Below are 26824 nucleotides of genomic sequence, written 5' to 3' on the forward strand. Positions count from 1 at the left end.
GTTGTGTTTTAGGGTGCTGTGGCCTACGTGCCCCAGGAGGCCTGGGTGCAGAACACCTCTGTGGTAGAGAATGTGTGCTTCAGGCAGGAGCTGGACCCACCCTGGCTGGAGAGAATTCTAGAAGCCTGTGCCCTGCAGCCAGATGTGGACAGCTTCCCTGAGGGAGTCCACACTTCAATTGGGGAGCAGGTGAGAGTTTGGGGGTCTTTTTGGGACAGGGAGACATTGCAGTTGGGAGTCATTTGGGTCCCCGACTCATCATGGGCAGTATGATGGAGAAATGGGAGGAATGGTTAGGGAAGTAGCGGAGAAAAAGGGCTCAGCTCAGCGTCAAGCACATGCTAGGTGCTCAATACGTAATCATTAATTGATAAGCAGAAATAGACACAGAGAGAGGCAGGGAGTTGTGGCAGGGATTGGCAGTGAGGAGCTCTCTGACAACTGAGAGTAAGAAGACCTAGACTCCTGTCTTATTATGCCCTGCCTTGCTGAGTAATGTTGGTGTAATTGCTTCCCCTCTCTGGGCCTCACCAAGGGGTCTGGACAGAGATGTCCAAGAAACAGGATATATGCATCTGGAGCTATGGATTGGGCAGGGGTTGGCAAACTGTGACCCCAAGCCAAATCCAGCCCACCATTTGTGGTTTTGTTTTTTGTTTTGTTTTGGAGACAGAGTCTTGCTCTGTTGCACAGGCTGGCATGCAGTGATGCAATCTCGGCTCACTGCAACCTCCGCCTCCCACGTTCAAGGAACTCTCACACCTCAGCCTCCTGAGTAGCTGGAATTACAGGCTCATGCCACCACACCTCGCTAATTTTTATATTTTTAGTAGAGACAGGGTTTCACCATGTTGGCCAGGCTGGTCTCAAACTCCGGACCTCAGGTGATCTCCCCATTTACCTAAGAGACAAAGCCCAAGTCATGACAATCCCTGGCAAGGTCCCTGTGACCTGGCTCTGGTATCCATTAGCCCCATCTCCCATCATCATCTCTCAGCTTTACTGCAGCCACCTTAGTCTCTGTGATATTCCCTGATCCCCCACAGCACACTCTGGCCCCAGGGCCTTTGCACTGCTGTTCCCTCTGCTGGAAAGCTCTCCCCAGGAGTTCCCAGGGCTCACCCCTCACTTCTATTACCTTCACAGAGAGGCCTTTCCTGACCACCTTATCTACCACCACAGCCACCCTGCTAATGTTAGTGCACCCTACACCTGCACCTGCTTTTTCTCTTTTTTTTTTTTTTTTTTTTTTTTCCTGAGACGGAGTCTCGCTCTGTTGCCCAGGCTGGAGTGCAGTGGCACAATCTTGGCTCACTGTAACCTCCACCTCCTGAGTTCAAGCATTCCTCCCACCTCAACCTCATGAGTAGTTCAAGCAATCCTCCCACTTCAGCCTCATGAGTAGCTAGAATTACAGCCATGTGCCACCACAACTGGCTAATTTTTTTTCGTACTTTTAGTAGAGATGGGGTTTCACCATGTTGGCCAGGCTGGTCTCGAACTGCTAACCTCAAGTGATCCACCCAGCTTCGCCTCCCAAAGTGCTGGGATTACAGGCGTGAGCCACCGCACCTGGCTCCCCCGCTTTAGTATTTATTCTTCATAGCACTTTCCACCTGATGTGCTGTCTGCGTTACTTGTTTATGGATTGCCTGTCTCTGTCCCCTTCATGAGAATGATGGATCCACTAAGAGCAGCAACTTTGTTTTGCTCATTGCTGTTTCCCCAGAGCCTAGAACCATGCCCGGTTTATGATAACGAGGCAGTAGTTATTAGTGGAATGACTGAATGTAAGAATGAATGAATGGCTGGGTACGGTGGCTCATGCCTGTAATCCCAGCACTTTGGGAAGCCAAGGCGGGAGGGTTGCTTGAGGTCAGGAGTTTGAGACCAGCCTGGCCAACATGGTGAAGCCCCATCTCTACTAAAAATACAAAAATTAGCCAGGAATGGTGGCGTACCTGTAATCCCAGCTACTTGGGAGGCTGAGGCAGGAGAATCGCTTGAACCCAGTAGGCAGAGGTTGCAGTGAGCCGAGATCAAGCCATTGCACTCCAGCCTGGGTGACAGAGTGGAACTCCATCTCAAAAATAAATAAAAATAAGTTCTAAAAGAATGAATGAAAGACAAGAAAGCCTAGATAGAAGGAATAAGTTAAAGTAATCAATAGCGCACAAGGGAAATTATAGTTAATGATCATTTACTTGTATGTTTCAAGATAGCTAGAAGAGAAGGATTGTTGTGTTCCCAATACAAAAGATAAATATTTGAGGTGATGACTATCTCAGTTACCCTGATTTGATCATTACATATTGTCTACAGCAGGGGTCCCCAACCCCCGGGCCATGGATCAGCACCAGTCTGTGGCCTGTTAGGAACTGGGCAGGCAGCACAGCAGGAGGTGGGCAGAGGGCAGGCGAGTGAGGTTTCATCTGTATTTACAGCCATTCCTTATTGTTCCCATCACTGCCTGAGCTCCACCTCCTGTCAGATCAGTGGCAGCATTAGATTCTCATAGGAGCACAAACTCTACTGTAAACTGCACATGTGAGGGATCTTATGAGAATCTAATGCCTGATGATCTGTCACTGCTTCCCATCATCCCCAGAAGGGACTATCTAGTTTCAGGAAAACAAGCTCAGGGCTCCCACTGATACTGCATGATGGTGAGTCATTATATATTACAATGTAATAATAATACAAGTAGGTTGGGCGCAGTGGCTCACGCCTGTAATCCCAGCACTTTGGGAGGCCAAGGTGGGTGGATCACCTGAGGGCAGGAGTTCGAGACCAGCCTGGCCAACATGGTGAAACCCCATCTCTACTAAAAATACAGAAACTAGCCAGGCGTGGTACTGGGTGCCTGTAATTCCAGCTACTCAGGAGGCTGAGGCAGGAGAATTGCTTGAACCCAGGAGGCAGAGGTTGCAGTGAGTCAAGATCATGCCATTGCACTCCAGCCTGGGTGACAAGAGCAAAACTCCATCTCAATAATAACAACGACAACAACAGTAATAATAATAAAAGTGCACAATAAACGTAATGTGCTTGAATCATCCTGAAACCATCCCCCGGACCATCCCCCTGCCCCCAGGTCCATGGAAAAATTGTCTTCTACAAAACTGGTCCCTGGTGCCAAAAAGGCTGGGGACCACTGCCCTATAGGTATCCAAATACCACTTGTGCCCCTCAAATAGTTACACCTATTACATATCAATAAAAACTAAAAGAAAACAATTAAAATTTAAAATAAAAAAGTAGGACTGAAAAGCTGCCACTGGATGAGGGAACAGGGAAATGGATGGTGGTCTCAATGGAGAAAGGGAAACAGGAGTTGGACTCAAAGGGATACAGAGAGTGAGCAGGAGGAGACAGAGTGGATTGGGAAGTGTAGGTAACTCCTCCAGGAAGTGTGCCTGGGAAGTGGAGAAGTGAGGTCGGGTAAGGATGGAGGCATTGTTGGCTTGAGAGCGAGTGCCTTGGAAGCTGGGCCTGTCCCCAGGGAATAGGCATGTTGCGCTGTACCTCACCCTGATGGGCAGGTGTGCCCTGACCTGCCGCAGCCTGGGCACCCCAGTTTCACCCTGTAGATGCTGACTCAGGCCACTGTTCCTTTTGTGGCCACAGGGCATGAATCTCTCCGGAGGCCAGAAGCAGCGGCTGAGCCTGGCCCGGGCTGTATACAGAAAGGCAGCTGTGTACCTGCTGGATGACCCCCTGGTGGCCCTGGATGCCCACGTTGGCCAACATGTCTTCAACCAGGTCATTGGGCCTGGTGGGCTACTCCAGGGAACAGTAAGTTTGGGAACATGTGTCAGACAGTACAGGGCAAAGGCAGAGGAAGCGCTTAGCATCCAGTCCTAACCCAAGTTTATCTCACCTCCCCCTTCCACTTGAGTCCAATTTTCCTCTTTGTATTGGTCAGCTTTTGCTGTGACAATGCTATGTAACAAACAACCCCCAGGTCCCAGCAGCTTACAACAGCAGGTGTTTCTTCCTTATGGATCTGTGATTTAACTACTACAGCTTTGCCTTGGATGATTGGCCAGGGTCAGATGTACTCCTTGTCTTCTTGTTTTGAGACACAGGCTAAGGGAGTCCCCTCTGTTTCTCTATTTGGATATGCTGTTTACAAGAAAGGCGGCAGGAGCACAAGAAGGGGAGCTGTCCCCACTCTGAGTCCAGGGACAATACCCCCACCCCAACCCCCAGCTCAGGAGGCTGGCCAAGCACATGTGTGTAACTTTTTTCTTTTTTCTTTTTTTTTGAGACGGAGTCTCGCTCTGTCTTTCAGTCTGGAGGGCAGTGGTGCGATCTCTGCTCACTGGAAGCTCTGGCTCCCGGGTTCACGCCATTCTCCTGCCTCAGCCTCCCGAGTAGCTGGGACTACAGGTGCCCGCCACCACGCCCGGCTAATTTTTTGTATTTTTAGTAGAGACAGGGCTTAGCTGTGTCAGCCAGGTTGGTCTCGAACTTCTGGCCTCAAGTGATCCACATGCTTTGGCTTCCCAAAGTGTTGGGATTACAGGCATGAGCCACTGCACCCGGCCACATGTGTGTAACTTCTACCCCTTCCCTGCCCAGACACGGATTCTCGTGATGCACGCACTCCACATCCTGCCCCAGGCTGATTGGATCATAGTGCTGGCAAATGGGGCCATCGCAGAGATGGGTTCCTACCAGGAGCTTCTGCAGAGGAAGGGGGCCCTCATGTGTCTTCTGGATCAAGCCAGACAGCCAGGAGATATAGGAGAAGGAGGTACTAGGTGGGCTTTGCTGATTCTCCATGCCTGGCTCCTGCCACCCTTGGGGGAAAAGGCTCAAACGGTCCTACTGGCATGAATGGAGTGCTCTGGTCACACCCTGTCTGCAGGCCTAGGCCTGGAAGCAGACAGCTCTCTTAATAGGTCACCTTTCTCCAAGAATAGCCAATAACACCATCTATGAGCCAGGGGCTGTGCTAAGTGCTTCTGTAAAAAATACACTATTTCATTTGATTCTCACAGTACCCCCAGAGGCATGCGAAGTTATTGCTGTCATTTTACAGATGAGCAAACTGAGGCAAAGAGAGTTAAATCACTTGCCCAAGGTCACAAGATTAGAACTTGAGTATGTCCAGCTCCAGAGTCTATGCTTACAGTTGCTATGGAGACAGCCCAAGAAGGACTTTGATGCCTAGAAAGCTACACCATGCTAGCTAGGGTTTCTAATAATCCAAAAAAACAGTGTGCTGGATACATGGCAAGGTTCTGGAAGTAAAGTTGCCAAGCCAAGCTCACCCACAATGACTGAAAAGTAGCAACTAACAGCACATCACAGAGGTTAGCTCATTTAATCAACATAATGCCCCTGTGAGGCTGGTACTAGAATCATTTCCATTTCACAGATGAGGAAACTGAGGCCCAGAAGTTAAGGAACTAGTCCCAGGTTACATGGCTTGTAAGTGGCAGCACTGGAATTTGAACCCAAGCAACTTGATTCCAGAGAATGTGTTTTTTAATCGCTACACTCTATACTATCCTTTCATGACAAAGCAAGGATTCACATCCAGGTCTCCCTCAATCTCAGGCTTTGCTTCTTCTGAGAACATCTGCTTAGCACTGGCCCACCCTGGTTAAAACCTTAAGTGTTGATTCACAATGTCACAGTCCTGAAGCTTGAAGATAGAACTTGCCTGTTTGTATTGGTCAGCTTTTGCTGTGATGATGCTGTGTAACAAATAGCCCCCCAAATCTTAGCAGCTTACAGTAGCAGTTATTTGTTACTTACAGGTCTGTGGTTAAACTACTACAGGTCTGCTTTCAGTTACTGGCCACACCTGGGGGATAGTGGTGGGGAGGTGTCCTTCCTAGGGGAGATGGTACCTGAGGGTAGGTGAGAGTTAGCCAGAAAAGAGCATTCTAGACACAAGGAACTGCTTGAGCAAGGCTGTTGGGGGAAACAGAGGTAACTTGACTTTGTACAGTGTTAAATGCTGTTTTTCCAACCTCAAGTTCATAGTAGGTGCTCAGTTATCACTGATTGAAGAAATGAATGAGTGAGTGAATGCCTGAAGGATGTTCCTGGAAGAACTCAGAGTGGGGTGTTGAGAGAGGTTGCTGGAGAGGTGGCAGGAGCCAGATCAGGGGAAATGGATGGTCAGAGTGGTTAAGGCCACATAGTCAGTGGGTGTCAAAGTGGGTGTCTGGGCCGTGTTGTGTGACAGGACTCTTGACCTTGCAGAAACAGAACCTGGGACCAGCACCAAGGACCCCAGAGGCACCTCTGCAGGCAGGAGGCCCGAGCTTAGACGCGAGAGGTGAGTCCACCATGGCGCCACACTCAGAAGGGCACAGGCTGAAGCTGAAGTAGCTGAAGGGACCACCCGCATCTCAGGCAGTTAGGCGGGCAACCAAAACCATTATGGATAGAGAACCTGCTGAAGTCCCCCCATGGTGCCCTGCTGAGGGATAATTTACCAAAATTGGTCCAGTTAGCCAAGATGATTAGGCCCCCATAAGGCCAGTTCATGGAATGAACAATATGCCTTCCAATTGATGGATGTCTTCAAGTGGGCCGAGGCCAGCTTGCTGGAGTTGTCTGAATGCTGCAATAGGGCAGGACTGGTTCCTCCCCATAGCTGTAAACCACCATGCCAGGCCCGGCCACTTATGCTTTGACAGGCTGGCTACGCACAGGGCTTCGGTCTGTATGCACAGCATCACTTGACGCTGGCCAGAACATATGGGCAAGGGGCCAGGAGGAGGCCTCCGGTCCCCTCCTTTCTCAGCTCCCTCCAGCCAGGACACAGCTGGGCTCACTGTGGAGCTGTCTGCAGCAGAAGGACCTGCTGCCTGATACTCTCCCCTCTTAATGAGAGGGGTCTTGGGAAGCAGAACAACAGGCCACTGATACCCGATGGCCTGAGCTTAAGTGCCTGCTATACAGGGGTGGTGGGCGGCAGCGATCTTGAGGGGCCTCAGTCCCCGGGGACCATTGGGGCTGACCCCCATCCCAGCTAGCCACCCTGAGGGCACTTCTCAATCACACACACACTGAGAAATCCCACCACCTTCACAGCGCACAAGAATCTGAAGTAAGATCAGATGGATAGGTAGTCATGTTAAAAGAAAACCAGTAGACATATTAAGGCTGGGCACGGTGGCTCACACCTGTAATCCCAGCACTTTGGGAAGCTGAAGCGGGTGGATCACTAGTGGTCCGGAGTTCGAGACCAGCCTGGCCAACATGGTGAACCCGTCTCTACTAAAAATAAAGTAAATTAAAAAAAAAAAGCTGGCGTGGTGGCATGTGCCTGTAGTCCCAGCTACTCGAGAGGCTGAGGCACGAGAATCGCTTGAACCTCGGAGGTGGAGGTTGCAGTGAGCCGAGATTGTGCCAAATTAACCTCTAGCAAATTTAATGTGTCTGAGGTTTTTTGTTTTTGTGGGGGGGTTTTTTTGAGACAGAATCTTGCTCTGTCGCCCAGGCTGGAGTGCAATGGCACAATCTCGGCTCACTGCAATCCCCGTCTCCCAGGTTCAAGCGATTCTCATGCCTCAGTCTCTTGAGTAGCTGGGACTACAGGCACATGTGACCAGGCCCCGCTAATTTTTGTATTTTTAGTAGAGACAGGGTTTTGCCATGTTGTCCAGGATGGTCTCAAACTCCTGACCTCAGGTGTTCCACCTGCCTCAGCCTCCCAAAGTGCTGGGATTACACGCGTGAGCCACTGCACCTGGCTAACAGAGGTTAACTAAGCAAATAATGATATGCACATCGGGCAGTCCCTGAACCAGAATACGTCCAGAGAGGCTCTGGTACAGCCACGGGGTCAAAGATTAATAGACAGAAAAAGGAAGGTGAAGGACAGAAAACAGAAGTGAGGTACAGAAACAGCCAGATTGGTTACAGCTCAGCATTTGCTTTATTGGAACATGGTTTGAACAGTTGGTTGCCTTTGATTGGCTGAAACTCAGTGATTGACACAGGAGTAGGTTGCAGTCTGTTTGAGTCCAATTAGGTTACAGTTCACTATGTACGGGGAAAACCTTTAGGCCAAACTTAAAATATGTAAGGAGGCAGCTTTGGGCTAACCTTAATTTAATAGAAGGTAGGTAGACATGTATATGTAGATATACGGGTATGTAGATGAATGGATAAATGGATGGATGGATAGATCGATAATATTCCTATTTTTACAGCTGAGGAAACTGAGGCACAGAGGTTAAGTCAGCCCACTCATCCACAGATAAAACATTCAAAGAGTCTTTAGCATCTGAATTGTGCATAATTTATATTCTGCCAGTTGGACTGACAAATCTGATGGTATACAGTAGGAGCAAAACAATTGCACAAAAGCTTAAGCCAAAATAAAAATTCTGAGAACAGGCTGGGCGTGGTGGCTCATGCCTGTAATCCCAGCACTTTGGGAGGCTGAGGCAGGTGGATTGCTTGAGCTCAGGAGTTTGAGACCAACCTGGGCAATGTAGCAAGACCCCATCTCAAAAAAAAAAAAAAGAAAGAAAATTCTGAGAACAGAGTTCCAATGGTGGGCAAGTTAAGTTCATCCTGTGAATTGGCATCAGAAGAATGGGCTTGCTTGACCCTGGGGTAATAGATGGCATTTAGCTGGGTACCATATGGGAAGAAGGGAAGTGTGATATCTGGTCAGTATTCTGTTAGATAAATGAATGAATGAATGAGTACAGAGTGTACCCAGAGCTCAGTGGCTGTCAGTGGGCCTGAGGGTTAGGCACATACACCCCACCATTGGGAGAGACACTGACTTTGTCTTCATTTCCTCTAAATGACAGGTCCATCAAGTCAGTCCCTGAGAAGGACCGTACCACTTCAGAAGCCCAGACAGAGGTTCCTCTAGATGACCCTGACAGGGCAGGATGGCCAGCAGGAAAGGACAGCATCCAATACGGCAGGGTAACCACCAGCTTCACCCACCCCTCCCCACCCACTGCTGCCACCTCCAGGGGCCCAAGTCCTCCCACCAAATGTAGCACTTGGCAGTGATACTCACCTTTCTTGAGCACCTACTATGTGCCAGTAGCATTCTAGACGTTCATTTTCTTAATCCTCACAGCCACCCTAAAAAATAGATATGATAGCTCTATTTCAGACATAAAGAAACTGAATTCTTTTAAAATTTATTTTATTTTGATTTTGAGAAAGTGGCTCGCTCACTCACCCAGGCTGGACCGCAGTGATGTAATCATAGCTCGCTGCAGCCTCGACCTCCTGGGCTCAAGCAATCCTCCTACCTCAGTCTCTCAAGTAGCTGGGACTACAGGCGTGTGCCACCATGCCCAGCTAATGTTTGTATTTTCAGTAGAGATGGGTTTTGCCATGTTGCCCAGGTTGGTCTCGAACTCCTGGGCTCAAGTGATCCTCTGGCCTCTGCCTCCCAAAGTGCTGGGGTTACAGGTGTGAGCCACTGTGCCCAGTCAAGAAACTGAAGTCTTAAAGAGTTAAGAGACTTGTTTGTGTTTTCATAGCTAGCCTGGGACACAACCTGGGACTCAAATCTGGGACTCAAATCTAGGCCAGTCTGAGTCTGAAGCTTACACTGTTTCTCATCTTCTATACTGCTATGTATCTCCACCCACCTACTTACCCATCCCATCATCCACCTAGATGCTCATCCACCCACCCACCTATCCATCCCACTCACCCATTTATCCATCCCATCCATTCACCTACCCACTGATTTATCCATCCCACCCATCCACTTATCCATCCATCCCACCCACCCATTTATCCATCCCACCCACCCATTTATCCATCCATCCCACCCCCTCATTTATCCATCCCACCCCCTCATTTATCCATCCCACCCCCTCATTTATCCATCCCACCCACCCATTTATCCATCCCACCCACCCATTTATCCATCCCACCCACCCATTTATCCATCCATCCCACCCATTTATCCATCCCACCCATCCACTTATCCATCCATCCCACCCACCCATTTATCCATCCCACCCCCTCATTTATCCATCCCACCCCCTCATTTATCCATCCCACCCACCCATTTATCCATCCCACCCACTCATTTATCCATCCATCCCACCCATTTATCCATCCCACCCATCCACTTATCCATCCATCCCACCCACCCATTTATCCATCCCACCCCCTCATTTATCCATCCCACCCCCTCATTTATCCATCCCACCCACCCATTTATCCATCCCACCCACTCATTTATCCATCCATCCCACCAACTCATTTATCCATCCCACCTACTCATTTATCCATCCCTCCCACCAACTCATTTATCCATCCCACCCACTCATTTATCCATCTATCCCACCCACTCATTTATCTGTCCAACCCATCCACTCACCCACCTACTCATTTATCCATCCCATTCACTTACCCATCCATCTATCCCACCTAACAATACATCCAACCATTCCCTCACCTATGCATCTGTCTGTTCAGCTGTTCATCCATTCATTGATCTTTCCATCCATTCATCCACTCATTCACACACCTACCTACCTACCCACCCGCTCATTTATTCACCCACCTACCCTCTCATCCATCCAGCAAACATGTACACAATACCCACTATGTGCCAGGCTAAGTCTGGTAGAGATTAGACACTAGTGAGGATAGACGGAGAGTAAATAATTATGCTAATAAGTAAGCTATGTCCAATAACAATAAGTGCTATAAAGAAAATAAGAATGATCAGGCGCAGTGGCTCATGCCTGTAATCCCACCACTTTCAGAGGCTGAGGCAGGAGGATTGCTTGAGGCCAGGAGTTCGAGGCTGCAGTGAGCTATGATCATGTCACTGCAATCCAGCCTGGGTGACAGAGTGAGACCCTGCCTCTTAAAAGAAAGAATGATGAAATAGAAACCACTGAGAAACCATACCATGGTTGGTATGGATAGGATGCTCTGAGAAGTGACATTTGAGCTTCCCCAAAGAATGTGTGAAGGAACCAATCATACAAAGTGCTTTTCACTTTCTATTTTTCTAAGATGGAAACTGAGGTCATTGTTTTGATACATTTATAATTTTCTAAGGTAGGCATTTAGTACTACAAATATCTCCCTAAGTACTGCTTTAATGACAATGTACACCTTTTGTTGTATTTTCATGTACATTCACTTAAAGGTATCATTTTCCCTTTTGATTTCTTCTTTGACCTATGGGTTATTTAGAATGACGCAATTAAGTTGCCAAATATTTGTTTTTTTCCAGGGATCTTTCAGTCATTGATTTCTCATTTAATTCCATTATAGTCAGAAAACAGTTTGGATGACTTGAATCCTTTTAACTATATTGGTGCTTGTATTTTGGCTTTTGTATTCTGGCCCAGGATATAGTCTATACTGATAAATATTCTGTGGAGACATTCAAAACACACTGAAAAGAATGTATATTCCACTGCCATGGAAGGGAGTGTTTTATAAATGTTAATTCAGTGAAGATGGTTAATAGTATTACTGAAGTCTTCTATATCCTTGCTGATTTTCCATTGACTTTTCTGCCCATTACTGAGACAAGAGTTTGAAATTTCTGACTATAATTGTAAAATACTTTCTTTTTGCATTTCTGTTGGTTTTTGCTTCATGCATTTTCAAGCTCCAAGTAACTGATCTCCTTATTAAGGAACCTTCTTTATTCCTTGCTGTGAAATCTACTTTCTCTGATATTAATATAACCACTCCAGCCTTTTATAAAAAGTATATGCATGGCATATCTATTTCTATCCTTTTATGTTTAACCTATTTGTGTATTTACATCTAAAGTGCACTTCTTGCAGGCAGCAGATGGTTAGGTCTTGTTTTTGAAAATATCCACATTGACATTGCTGCCTTTTAATAAGGATGATCAGACCATTTAATATGATTATTAGTGTAGTTAATGTCTCATCTTGCTATTTGTTTTTCATTAGACCTATTTGTTATTTGTTTCTCTTTCCTTCTATTCCTTTTTTAATTTTTTAAATTAAGTTCTGCGGTATATATGCAGCATGCAGGTTTGTTACATAGATATACACATGCCATTGTGGTTTGCTGCACCCAACAACCCGTCATCTACATTAGGTATTTCTCCTAATGCTATCTCTCCCCTAACCCCCCACCCACCAACAGGCCCCAGTGTGTGATGTTCCCCTTCCTGTGTCCATGTGTTCTCATTGTTCAATTCTCACTTAGGAGTGAGAACATGTGGTGTTTGGTTTTCTGTTCCTGTGTTAGTTTGCTGAGAATGATGGTTTCCAGCTTCATCCATGTCCCTGCAAAGGACATGAACTCATCCTTTTTTACAGTTGCATAGTTTTCCATGGTGTGTATGTGCCACATTTTCTTTATGCAGTCTATCATTGATGGACATTTGGGTTGGTTCCAAGTCTTTGCTATTGCGAATAGTGTCACAATAAACATACGTGTGCACGTGTCTTTATAGTGGAATGATTTATAATCCTTTGGGTATATACCCAGTAATGGGATTGCTGGGTCAAATGGCATTTCTGGTTCTAGATCCTTGAGGAATAGCCACACTGTCTTCCACGATGGTTGAAATAATTTACACTCCCACCAACTGTGTAAAAGCATTCCTATTTCTTCACATCCTCTCCAGCATCTGTTGTTTCCTGACCTTTTAATGATCACCATTCTAACTGGTGTGAGATGGTATCTCACTGTGGTTTTGATTTGCATTTCTCTAATGACCAGTGATGATGAGCTTTTTTTCATATGTTTGTTGGCTGCATAAATGTCTTCTTTTGAGAAGTGTCTATTTATATCCTTCAGCCACTTTTTGGTGGGGTTGTTTTTTTTTTTTTTTGTAAATTTGTTTAAGTTCCTTGTAGATTCTGTATATTAGCCCTTTGTCAGATGGATAGATTGCAAAAATTTTCTCCCATTCTGTTGGTTGCCTGTTCACTCTGGTGATAGTTTCTTTTGCTGTGTAGAAGCTCCTTAATTAGATCCCATTTGTCAATTTTGGCTTTTGTTGCCATTGTTTTTGGTGTTTTAGTCACAAAGTCTTTGCCCGTGCCTATGTCCTGAATGGCATTGCCTAGGTTTTCTTCTAGGGTTTTTATGATTTTAGGTCTTACGTTTAAGTCTTTAATCCATCTTGAGTTAATTTTTGTATAAGGTGTAAAGAAGGGGTCCAGTTTCAGTTTTCTGCATATGGTCTGCCAGTTTTCCCAACACCATTTATTAAATAGGGAATCCTTTCTCCATTGCTTGTTTTTGTCAGGTTTGTCAAAGATCAGATGTTCAACATACGTGCAAATCAATAAACATAATCCATCACATACACAGAACCAATGACAAAAACCACATGATTATCTCAATAGATGCAGAAAAGGCCTTTGACAAAATTCAACAGCCCTTCATGCTAAAAACTCTCAATAAACTAGGTATTGATGGAACGTATCTCAAAATAATAAGTGCTATTTATGACAAACCCACAGCCAGTATCATACTGAATGGGCAAAACCTGGAAGCATTCCCTTTGAAAACCAGAACAAGACAAGGATGACCTCTCTCACCACTCCTATTCAACATAGTATTAGAAGTTCTGGCCAGGGCAATCAGGCAAGAGAAAGAAATAAAGGGTATTCAATAGGAAGAGAGGAAGTCAAATTGTCTCTGTTTGCAGATGACATGATTGTATGTTTAGAAAACCCCATCATCTCAGTCCAAAATCTCCTTAAGCTGATAAGCAACTTCAGCAAAGTCACAGGATACAAAATCAATGTGCAAAAATCACAAGCATTCCTATACACCAATAATAGACAAACAGAGCCAAATCATAAGTGAACTCTGACTCACAATTGCTATAAAGAGAATAAAATACAGAGCCAAATCATAAGTGAACTCCGATTCACAATTGTTATAAAGGGAATAAAATACCTAGGACTACAACTCCCAAGAGATGTGAAGGACCTCTTCAAGGAGAACTACAAACCACTGCTCAAAGAAATAAGAGAGGACACAAACAAATGGAAACACATTCCATGCTCATGCATAGGAAGAATCAATATCGTGAAAATGGCCATACTGCCCAAAGCAATTTATAGATTCAATGCTATCCTCAAGATACCGTTGACTTTCTTCACAGAATTAGGAAAAAACTACTTTAAATTTTATATAGAACCAAAAAAGAGCCCATATAGCCAAGACAATCCTAAGCAAAAAGAACAAAGCTGGAGGCATCATGCTACCTGACTTCAAACCATATTACAAGGTAACAGTAACCAATACAGCATGGTACTGGTACCAAAACAGATATATAGACCAATGGAACAGAACAGAGGCCTCAGAAATAATGCCACACATCTACAACCTTATTCCTTAAGAGTATTTTACAACTTCATTTTTTATAAAATAAGTTTTATTGAGATATAACTCACATACTATCAAATTCAGTTTTTTAAGTGTACAATTCAGTGGGTTTTATTAAATTCAGACTTGCTCAACATCACTACTATCTAATTTCAAGGCATTTTTCTCATCCCCCAAAGAAATCCCATACCCATTATGCAGTTATTCTTCTTTTCCCCTTATCCCCTCTGGCAACCACTATTCTACATTTTGTCTCTTTGGATTTGCCTATTCGGGATATTTTACATTAATGGAATCATAAAATATGTGAGTTTTTGTGACAGTATTCTTTTACTTAGCATAATGTTTTCAACGTTCATCTGTGGTATAGCATGTATCAGTGCTTCATGCCTTTCCTTTTTGTATTCCTTTTATTTTTTATTTGCATTCCTTAATATTCCTTTTTGTATAGATAGGTCACATTTTACTTTTTTAATTCATAAGTTGATGAACATTTAGGTGGTTTCAATTTTTTAAGTAGTGTGAATAATGTTGCTATACACATTAATGTACACATTTTTGTGTGGACATATGTTTTCAGATCTCTTGGATGAGTACCTAGGAGTAGAAATGCTGTCATATAAAGCCACGTTTAACAGCTTGAGAAATTATCAAAGTGCTTTCCAAAGTTCCTGCACCGTTTTACAATTCCATCAGTAATTAAGGTTCTAATTTCTCTACATTCTCACCAACATTTGTTATTGTCTGTCTTTTAAAAAACAGTCATCATAACAGGTGTGAAGTAATATTCCATTATAGCTTAGTTTTGAGTTTCCTTAATGATTAATGATATTGAACAACTTCTTGTGTGCTTATTGGCCATTTATCTTTTTTGAAGAAATGCCTACTCAAATCCTTTCTCCATTCTTGAATTGAGTTGCTTTAATTGTTGAGTCAAAAGATTTCTTTTTATTATACATTCTGGATACAAAGTCCTTATCTGATACAGGATTTGTAAACATCATCTCCCATTCTGTGGTTTGCCTTTTACCCATTTCGATGGTCTTTTTTAAAGCACAAAAGTTTTTAGCTTTGATGAAGTTCAATTTATCTATTCTGTCACTCATCTTTTTTTTTTTTTGGTGTCATATCTAAGAAGGCTTTGCCTACCACATGTTACAAAGATATACGCCTATATACTTCCTAGGAGTTTTATATTAACTCCCGTATTTAGGCTGATAACAGATCTTGAGTTAATTTTTGCATATGGTATGCAAAATTTATTCTTTTACCTGTGAGTATCAAATTGTCCAACATCATTTGTTGAAAAGACTGTTCTTTTCCCATTAAATTATTTTGGCACCTTTATCAAAAAGTAAGTTGACTATAAACGCAAGAGTTTATTTTGAGGCTGGGTGCGGTGGCTCATGCTTGTAATCCCAGCACTTTGGAAGGCCGAGGTGGGCAGATCACAAGGTCAGGAGATCGAGATCATCCTGGCTAACACTGTGAAACCCCGTCTCTACTAAAAATACAAAAAAAAAAAAAAAAAAAAAAAGCCAGGCATGGTGGCAGGCACCTGTAGTCCTAGCTACTCAGGAGGCTGAGGCAGGAGAAAGGTGTGAACCCGGGAGACAGAGCTTGCAGCGAGCTGAGATCTACACTGCAGCCTGGGGTGACAGAGCGAGACTTCATCTAAAAAAAAAAAAAAGAGTTTATTTTGGGACTGTCAATTCCATTCCATTGATCTATATGTTTAGCCTTATGCCAGTACCACATTGTCTTGATTACTATAGCTCTGAAGCAAATTTTGAAGTTAAGAAGTGTTAAGTCCAACTTTCCTCTTTCAAGATTGTTTTGGTTATTCTGGGCCATATAAAATTTATAATTATCTTGTCAATTTCTGAAAAAAAATTCCCACTGGTATAGTGATAATCAAATGGGAGAGTTCCCTGACCCCCGCCCCATCTCAGGACCTGTGACAGGGGTGTGACTCGTCTTTTCAGCCACCACCTCTGTTCAAACCCCTTATGGGAGGGGGAGTATGCAGACAGGCAGGTGCATGAGCTGGGACGAGCACTTCTGGGCTTTGGCCCCATGGTAGCATCTAGGAGTGGGTGCCTACAACTCCCAAAGCCCAAGTGGGCATGTGTTATAGTGCACTCTTTTAGCTTTGCCATTCGTGGATGGTGTAGGTGTTAAACAGCTCAGTGGACCCTCTGCCTTTTCACGAGGGCAGAGGGCCAGTGCGACAGTTTTCTGTATCCCGATCTCTTGTCCAGCATCCAGGAAAAATCAGGTCACACAAGGACTCGAAGGATGGTGAATGCAGGGGTTTTATTGAGTGATGGGGGTGGCTCTCAGTGGGATGGATGGGGAGCTGGAAAGGGGATGGAGAAGATGATCTTCCCCTGCACATTGGCTGTCCAGCAGCCGATCTCCTCTCTGACCATCCCCAGCTGAACTCCTCTTGATGTTCAGACATTCCTTTTCTTCTCTCCTTCTCTTCTGTTCTTCTGCTCTTATGTTCATTTGCTCATCTGTGCTTGGAGCCTGGGGTTTGGGGTTTATGTGGGTATGGGATAGAGGGGTATGGTGGGCCAAGAGGCAACATTTGGGTACAAAAATAAGAATGCCTGTTCCCATTTAGGGCCACAGGTTTCCAGGCTTGAGGGTGGGGCCTTTGCCGGGGAATTGTCCTCTTCTACCTCTGTCTCCTGTCTGTATCAGTGAGAATTGAATGAAATCTTTAGATCATTTTGGAGAGTGTGGTAGGTAGAATTATGACCCCCAAAAGTATATGTCCTAAACTCTGTAAACTGTGAATGTGTTATCTTACATGGCAAAAGCAACATTGTAGTTGTGATTAAGAATGTTCATCGTGATGGGCTCAGTGTAATCACAAGTGTCTTTTATAAGAGGGAGAAAGAACGGTAGACTTAGAGAAGGAGATGTAATGAGGAAGTAGATATCAGAGTGATATAGTCCCAAACTATACCACCTGGTCCCAGGATTTAATTTGTAGGATTTTTTTTTTATAAGCCTCAGCATCCCAAGTATCTGGGATTATAGGCTCCTGCCACCATACCTGGTTCATTTTTGTATTTTAAAAAAAGGAATCTGTCGATTTTACATAGATTATCTAATCTGTTGTCATACATATGTTCACAATATTTGAATTCTTTTTATTTCTGTAAACTCAGTAGTAATGTTCCCTGTTTCATTCCTGATTTCAGCAATTTGAGTCTACCCCCTTTTTCCTCGGTCAGTCAAAGTTTAGGCTTGCCAATTTTTTTAATCTTTCCAAAAATCAATTTTTGATTTATTGACTTTCTCTACTGTTTTTGTTATGCTCTGTGTTATTTATTTATACTCTCATCTTTGCTATTTTTCTCCTTCTGCTTTTTTAGGTTCAGTTTGCTCTTTGTCAAATGAATGAGCCACAGATGGCCTCTGCGTATTAGCCCCTAGGTTGGTTGTTTCTTCACTGCAGGCTGAGACCTGTTAGCTCAAAACCCCTCCAGCATCAAACTCAAATTTTTACGTAGCCATTTGTTTTAAAAATAGCCCAAACAAATAGCTTTGTAGCTATTTAGGGTCTGTTTGTTTTGCATGCCCTATGAAATCTCATTTTGCATTGGTATTGGCTAATTTATGTCCTCCCAAAATTCATATATTTAAGTCCTAGCCCCTAATACCTCAGAATGCAAGTGTATTTGGAGATCACACCTTTAAAGTCGTGATTAAGGTAAAATAAAGTCATAGGGTAAACTCTACTCTAACCCAATATGTCCGTCATCCTTAAAAGAAAAGAAGACTAAGATACAGACAGAACAGGCTAAGGAATGACTATGTGAGGACCTGGTGAGAAGGCAGCCATTTGCCCAGCAAAGAGTGAGGCCTCAGAAGAAACCAAACTCGCTAACATCTTGATCTTGGACTTCTAGCTTCGAGAACCTCTGGGAAATACATTTCTGTGTTTCGTTTGTTTGTTTTGTTTTGTTTTGTTTTGTTTGAGATGGTGTCTCGCTCTGTTGTCCCTGCTGGGGTGCAGTGGCGCCATCTCGGCTCACTGCAAGCTCCACCTCCCGGGTTCACGCCATTCGCCTGACTAAGCCTCCAGAGTAGCTGGGACTACAGGCGCCCACCACCACGCCCGGCTAATTTTTTGTATTTTTTAGTAGAGATGGGGTTTCACCGTGTTAGCCAGGAGAGTCTCGCTCTCCTGACCTCGTGATCCGCCCGCCTCGGCCTCCCAACGTGCTGGGATTACAGGCGTGAGCCACCGCGCCCGGCCCATTTCTGTTTTTTAAGCTGTTCAGTCTGTGGTGTTTTCTGATGGCAGCCTTAGCAAATTAATACCCACATCTGCTAGCAATGGATAAGATAAAGCCTTGTAGTTATAAGACTCCAAGCTGCTACTGCTCTTGGGAGCTTTCAGATGTAAAGACGCCCTGCTATAATACTGAGGATGTTACCTACATATGTAAACCCTTTCTCCCCAACCCCCTTCTTCCCTAGAAGTAACCTTGCCCCCATTTCCTTTAGAATGGTGGCCTCCTAGGATTAAACCTCGGGAATGTCTCATGGGGCCAGCAACTTCCTCTCCTAGGCAATTCTGTCAAAGCACCACCTTATAAAGCCTGTGTGTTACTGTCATGGACAGCCCTGAAACTCCTTGAATTCTACCCCTACACTCCTTTTTTCTCTAGCTTTTTAAGGTGGAAGGTTAGGCTTTTAATTGGACATCCTCTTCTCCTCTTGAACAACACCCTTTTTTTTTAAGAATAGCTGTTCATACCATATATTCCTCTCGGAGCACTGATTTAGGTTTATCCCATAAGTTTTGGCACATTGTGGTTTTATTTTCACTCATCTTAACGTATTTTCTAATCTCCTTTGTGATTTCTTCTTTGGTTGTTTTAGGAGTATATTTTAAAATTCCAAGTATTATAAACTTTCTAAATTTCTCCCTGTTAATGATTTCCAACTGCATTCTATGGTAGTCAGAAAACATTTCGTATTATTTCAATCATTTTAAATTTATTGAGACTTGTTTTGTTGCCTAACATATGGTCTATCTTGGAGAATGTTTCATCTGCACTTAAGGAAAATGTGCATTCTGTTGCTGTGGGGTGGAACATTCTTTTTTTTTTTTTTTTTTTTTTGAGACGGAGTCTCGCTCTGTCACCCAGCCTGGAGTGCAGTGGCGCGATCTCTGCTCACTGCAAGCTCCGCCTCCCGGGTTCACGCCATTCTCCTGCCTCAGCCTCCCGAGTAGCTGGGACTACAGGCGCCCGCCACCGCGCCCGGCTAATTTTTTTGTATTTTTAGTAGAGACGGGGTTTCACTATGTTAGCCAGGATGGTCTCGATCTCCTGACCTCGTGATCCGCCCGCCTCGGCCTCCCAAAGTGCTGGGATTACAGGCGTGAGCCACCGCGCCCGGCCGGGGTGGAACATTCTATACTATCTACTAGTATTGTTCAAGTCTTCTGTTTTCTTATTGATTGTTTGTGTAATTGCCCTGTCCATTTTTAAAAGTGGGTATTGAATTCTTCAACTATTATTGCTGAACTGTCAATTTCTCTTTTCAGTTCTATTAGTTTTAAAATATATTTCTGGGGTCTCTGTTGTTAGGTATATATATGTATTGCAACTTTTATATCTTCTTGATGGATAGACCCATTTATCATTATAAAATATTTTTGTCTCTAGTAACAATTGTTTGTCTTCAGTCTATTTTGTCTAATATTAGCATAATCATTCCAGCTATCTTTTGATCACATTTGCAAAGCATATCTTTTTCCATTCTTTTATTTTCAACATACCATGTCTTTGAATTCAAGTATGTATCTTATTCTCAGCATATAGTTGGATTATGCTCTTTAAAAATTCTATTCTTCCCATCCCTGCTTTTTAATATTAATATTTCCTTTTAATGTAATTATTGCTATAGTAAGATTTATGCCTACCATTCTGATATTTGTTTTTTATGAGGCTTATGTCTTTTGTTTTTAAATTTCCTCCATTACTGTCTCACATGAAATCGTTATTTTCTAGCACGATATTTTATTTCCCTTGTCATTTCTTTACACACCCCCCACCGCTGCACACACACAAACACAAACACATAAACATATACCTACATGCATTTTAGTTATTTTCTTAGTGGCTGTCTTGGAGATTATAATCAATATCTTAATTTATAATAATATAGTTTAGATTAACCTCAATGTATTATAATAGCACATAAAAATTTCGCTCCTATATAGTTTGGTTCACTTTCTTTGCTGTGTTATCATACTAATTACATCTTTATGCTTTCTATACCTGTTAATACAGATTTGTAATTATTGCTATATAAAGTTGTAAATCAGATATGAGAAAATAAGGCTGACAAACAAAAACACATTTATATTGTCTTTTATATTTACCTATGTAGTTACTTTTATCAGCATTCTTTATTTCTTCATGTGGATTTGAGTTACTGCTTAATGTGTTTAATTTCAACCCGAAAGATTCCCTTTAGTATTTCTTGTAGGACAGATCTGCTAGTGACAAATTCTATCAGTTTTTGTACATCTTGGAATGTCTTCATTTCTCCTTCATTTTTAAAGGACAGTTTTGCTGGATGTAAAAGTCTTGGTTGACATTCTTTTTTGTATTTTCAAATGTCACCTCACTGCCTTCTGGACTACATGGTTTCGGGTGAGAAATAAGCTGTTAATCTAAATGAGAATCCCTTGTTTGTGATGAGTCACTTCTCTCTTGTTACTTTCAAGATTCCCTTTGTTTTTGTCTTTTAACGGTTTGGTAATGTTTTATGTGTGTATCTCTTTGTGTTTATCTTAGCTGGAGTTCACCAAATCTCCAGGATGTGGAAGGATGTAAATGTATGTTTTTCATACAATGTGTCAATTAAGAACATGATACATTTAAACGTTCCTTCTGCATCTCTCTCTTTCTCTCCTTCTGGGTTATCAGTATGTGCATGTTGGTATATTTGATGGTGTCCCACAGGTTTCTAAGTCTTTTTTCTTTCTTTTTTTTTCATTCCTTTTTCTTTCTGTTCCTCAGACTGGATAGTCCCATTTAAACTATTAATACTATTACTGTATTTGAGTTTACTGACTATTCCTTCTGTCTGCTCAAATGTGCTGTTGACTCCTTTTTGAATATTTCATTTCAGTTACAGTTACTTTCAGCTCAAGAATTTTAATTCTTTATATTGATCTTTCTTTATTGATATTCTCTCTGTAGTGAGATCCTACTTTCATATTTTCCTTTATTTCTTTAGACATGGTTTTCTTCAGTTCTTTGAACATACTCAAGATAGCTTATTGACAGTGTTTGCCTTGTAGGCCCAACATCCGGGCTTCCTCATGGACAATTTTTATTGACTATTTTGTCATTGCATATATTGTGTCTGGTTCTGTTCTTGTTGGTTTTAGATGTTTTCAAACTAAATCGTATTAATGTTATTTTATCTTGTTTGAATGAAGAATTGATGATGTTCAAAATAAATTTTAAAGATAGTTCATAAGACACAACTGGGCTGGGCATGGTGGCTCACACTTGTAATCCCAGCACTTTGGGAGGCTGAGGTGGGCAGATCGCTTGAGGTCAGGAGTTCGAGACCAGCCTGGCCAACATGGTGAAACCCTGTCTCTACTAAAAATACAAAAATCAGCTGGATGTGGTGGCACATGCCTGTAGTCCCAGCTACTTGGGAGGCTGGGGCAGGAGAATCACTTGAACCTGGGAGACGGAGGGTGCAGTGAGCTGAGATCATGTCATTGCACTCCAGCCTGGGTGTCACAGCGAGACTCAGCCTAAAAAAAAAAAAAAAAAAAAAAAGACAACTGTCTGTGTGCTATTTGTTCAATCTCTGTTAGTGCACTGCATCCAAACAACAACAACAACAAATTAGTGAGTCATCAACAAGAATTAGCAGCTATCAACAGAGGAAAAGTTGTCTTTTTACAGAAGGATAAGGTGGAGGACACAAACCATGCAAGCCAAGAAGCTAATCTAGTAACTGTGATTCTTTTCTCTCTCCCTTCCTCTAAGCCCACCTCAACTGATCATCTGATCGCTGAACTGAGGCATAGTTAGGCCATGGGAGGGGCCATGAAGATATATGTGAACCTTACCAATCTGGGATATGTTTTCAAATGATGATGAAGAGTAAAATTCTAGCCTCAGCATCTTCTTTGGTGAATTCCAAAAAAAGTCCATTGATCTTTCAGAAAAAAAGACCTTGATCTGAATAAGGAGGTGGAGAATCTCAGAAATCTCCCTGGAGAACTGGGAAATATGTAAGGAATAAAGTAGACAGGGTCTCAATGGGAGTAGGTAGGGGCAAGTAGAAGAGGAAGAAGGTAATGAATAATCTCAGCTCCTTAAACTCTTTTCTCATTGCTAATTCAGCCCTTTCTTTCCTATTCTCTCTTTCCATCTTCTGATTTGTTTAACCATTCAACAAAATTACACTGGAAATGGAGGATGTGGAGGTAAACAAAACCAACTCACTAAATAGCAACAACAGCAACAAACCAATCCCTGCCCCAGTAGAGCTTACAGACCTTAATTAAATAAACTTTCCTATTTAAAAAGTGCTACAGGGGCATACAAGAGCTTATAACAAACAGATGGCCTAGATTTAATATATTGGGGGGAGGAGGTTGACAACAGAGTGACTTGCTCAGAGAGCAGAAATGTGGAAGAAAAAGGAGGGATTAATTCAATGAAGCAGGTAAGGTCAACACTTCATGCAGAGGTACCCGCCACGCATAGGCCAGGAAGCAAGAAACTGATTTCAGTCCTGACTCCAGATTTTCATCCCAGAGCATGTTGGGGGATTGGAGCAAGAGATCTTTCTTTGTCACCATGATCTTGGAGGTCTTGACATGATGCTGGAGTCATGGGGGGGCTTGCTTGCTTGCTTTTGGAAGCCAAATGTCTGTCTCTCTATCCTCTTCTGACTCTCACCCCAACCCAGATCAGTTTCTGCCACGCAGTGGGTCCCACCAGTGCCTGGATTCAGTTCAATGGCCCCTAGCCTGTGAATTGACTGACATTCTTGAGCACATTATTTTTTCTCTAATTAGGCAGTACACCTGTACTGCCAGTGGCTTCTGCTGAGCCTATGGAGCCACAGGAGGTCACATTAACAGTCTTGGTATAATAAGTCATTGCCATGCAAGCTGAAGGCAATTAATCTTAAAATTTGGAACTGTTCGAGATTAATTCCACTAAACTATATTGTGAAACCAGGGCAAAAAAATATATACTACCATTTATACCTGGTGCTTTTTGTTTCATGACCTCATTTACTTCTTAAAACCAACATTTCAATTAGGCAGTATTGCTATTTTCCTTTTCAGATGAAGAAACTACGCCCAGAGAGGTCTGTGGAAGTCACACAGCATCAGTGCTAGAGTTGGCATCCTAGTCCATGACTAAGTTCTTTCTGCAATCCTATGTGAGTTATGCTTCTGGTACTCTGCACTGTATTTTACACTCAAAACTTAACTATTATTATCTCATTATCACCAGGGAATTGATGCAGCACTCTGACAGCTATGATTTCTTTTCTTTTTTTTTCTTTTATTTTGTGGTCTCTATGTAAATAAAATCTTTTCGCCCTAATGGCTGTCCTGACACTGCCAAATCTCTGATCCACAGGGAGACACAGGGTGTCTCTGTCCAGATCTGTCTTCCTCCCAGAAGAGCTAACGAGGAAAAAAAGTAACAGAAGGTAACTTGCTGATCCTAATTGCTTTGCCCCTTGTATATGTCTCAGATCAAATAACATTTTGTCCTCTTTTTCCCCTTTAGGGAGAATTAATTAAGCTCTAATTACATCGACAGAAAAAATAGAAGCTACAATAAAATTATTTTGTTTTAAAAAGCTATTAACAAGGTCTGAGCACAGAGCTTGTTATAACCTGGGGAATGAGCCTCATTTGAATTTTATGGCCTTTGCTTTTACATTTTTTTATTAAACCTTTTCTTAAAATCCTCAATATGTCTTCTTTCCATGGTATAATCTTTCTTGGGAATTTGCAGGTGTTAAATTAGATGCTTGGGGCTCTCTTACCCTCCCTGCATTCAGTCAGAGTATGGTGTATCCCGTGAGGCAGATTAATCATTTTTTTAACTGATTTATAAGTTCACACCCAGTTTTTTTTTTCTATCTGGAATAAAATCTGACTCACAGAGCCCCTCTGGTTCAGGCAAATTGAGCCAATGTTTTCCTTGTTAGAGAAAAAAATTAAAAAGCTTATTCCAATCAGGACATCTCACTGCAAAAAGGGAGTTCAATTCTTTCTCCCTGTCAAATGGAATCCAGCCATGCAGACCGGGCTGTGATGATGTGAAGATGGAAAGAACCTTCCCACTCAGAGAGTGAGAGGTCCTCTTACCCTACGAGACGCACATTACTGACCTGAAGGTCAGAGCTTGAAAGGTAAACTATCCGAGGAGGAGATGTGACCTACCACCGGGTAACACGATGCAGGGCAGAACTCCACCTCAAAGCTAGACCCTGGACCTGCCCAGCAGTTCTTCTACCAACATGGCTGGGCCACCTGGGTAAGGTGTTTAGAATTCAGATTCTCATCTCAGTCCTAGATCTACTGAATCAAAACCTCTATGAGTGGGATCCTGGAATTTGTATTTTTCAAAGCCCTCAGGGAGATTCTGATGACTAGCAAGGCCCAGGAGTCATCTGATTAAAATATTAAGACTAGCTGCAAAACACTAATTTTCAGGGAAGGGGAACGCACTAGGTATTCCAAATAGCAGAGAAGGAGACATACTCCCAAGAAACTGGAGATTTTAGCCAAGGTGGCTTCCTAAAGGGGAATTTCTCTGGAATCTTTTCATTGGTCTTAAAAATTGATATAATTTTGGATTCCATTCTAACGGTGACATATATACAAATAGTTGTATATACACGCATATACAGATGCTCATACATATTCATACATATATATCTGTGTGTATATATGTGTATGTACAATTGTGTGTACATGTGTATCTGTTACATTGCCTAGAACAGCCCACGCTATAGTCAGAGGACATATACAGTCTTTCCCAAGATTTCTACAAATCCCTGGTGGGGTTGAACGTGTGAGTACTTATATCCTGATATGGTTTGGCTGTGTCCCCACCCAAATCTCATCTTGAATTACAGTTTCCATAATCCCCACGTGTCACGGGAGGGACCTGGTGGGAGGTAATTGAATCATAGGGGCAGTAACTCCCATGCTGTTCTCGCGATAGTGCGTTCTCATGAGATTTGATGGTTTTTACAAGGGGCTTTTCCCCCTTTGCTCGACACTTCACTCTCCTGTCACCATGTGAAGAAGGATATGTTTGCTTCTCCTTCTGCCAAGATTATAAGTTTCCTGAGGCCTTCCCAGCCATGCAGAACTATTTGTTTGTTCTATTTCTAGATCCTTTCACCATTTCATGGCTATCGTCTCTAATTTTTCATGCACATAAAGTAAGCCTGCATTTGATTTCCACTAAAATCCATTCTCATAAGGTATTGTTTTATACAGTACACTCTCATAAAGAGTATTTTGGGGAGAAATGCATGGGTGAGGGGCAGTGATGTGCTGGATCTGGCTAATACAGGGCCATGAGAGCCAGCCATTAAATTTTTAGGAATTTTGCAATCTATTTGTTAAGCAAAACCATGATTAAATATTATATAAGGTTGTAATTAAGTTGTACAATTAATAAAGGTAGTAAGTATTAGAAGCTCATCACTTACTAGCTGTTTTACTACGTTTTATTCTTACCTATGCCCTTGAAGTTATTTGTATCTACTGTATTTGTGTAGTAGAAATACAATTAAATGTGTTGCTATTGCCCATCTCTACCCAATTCTGTGTTTAGTGATTATACATGGGTAACTTGAGATTGGCCATAGCAAGAGTATTTACATCACAGAAATTGGCAAATGCTACAAATCTAGGCTTGATTTATTGCTCTGCTGATTGCCTGGACCTAAAAATTAATGGATAATATGTTAATAATGTCCATTAAGCTTAAATGTGTCATGTCTATAGCCACTGCATTGTCAATAGTATAAAAACGGAAGACATTTTTTCAGCATTTAAAAACTTTTTGCTGACTCAGCAAAGAAGTCATTCACATCATTGACAAATGAGTGAAGTTCTAATATATGTTTTCTTTGTTTCCCTTGTATCTTATTCATTAATATAAAACATTAACCAACATTCATGTTGAAACTACACTTGTATTCAAGATTTGTAGCCTGATTTTATCAAGTGATGGTTGAACTGCAATCTTAGATCAGTTATACATATAAGAATTCTGCAAAAACCAAGAAAGTGTTCTGTATCAGCTGGCTATATGACAAAGAATACTGTAAAATTTATTATTATAAACTGTTTGTTACATATTCTTTAGGTCAGTAAAGTTTCTAAGAAACTTAAGTATGTTTCCCCAGAGACCTAGTTGTTAAGCATTTACCAGTCTCCCACCAGAGTTTA

The 26824-nt window shown here is 42.6% G+C and overlaps 1 protein-coding gene across 2 annotated transcripts in view; it reads left to right on the top strand.

The window, feature by feature from the left end:
• The window catches only part of LOC115931016 (ATP-binding cassette sub-family C member 6-like), a 61967-nt gene extending 37645 nt beyond the window's left edge, over positions 1-24322 (top strand). For both annotated transcript variants that reach the window (XM_055365715.1, XM_063699589.1), the window contains exons 17-23: positions 13-189; positions 3628-3795; positions 4585-4759; positions 6223-6298; positions 8796-8916; positions 23681-23778; positions 23982-24322. In XM_055365715.1, the coding sequence (XP_055221690.1) occupies positions 13-189; positions 3628-3795; positions 4585-4759; positions 6223-6298; positions 8796-8916; positions 23681-23734 (771 nt within the window). In that variant the 3' untranslated portion in view covers positions 23735-23778; positions 23982-24322. The remainder of the gene's footprint in view (positions 1-12; positions 190-3627; positions 3796-4584; positions 4760-6222; positions 6299-8795; positions 8917-23680; positions 23779-23981) is intronic.
• The last annotated feature ends 2502 nt before the right edge of the window (positions 24323-26824 follow it).

The sequence above is a fragment of the Gorilla gorilla genome, chromosome 18 (genome assembly GCF_029281585.2).
Source record: "Gorilla gorilla gorilla isolate KB3781 chromosome 18, NHGRI_mGorGor1-v2.1_pri, whole genome shotgun sequence".
NCBI lineage: Eukaryota > Metazoa > Chordata > Mammalia > Primates > Hominidae > Gorilla > Gorilla gorilla.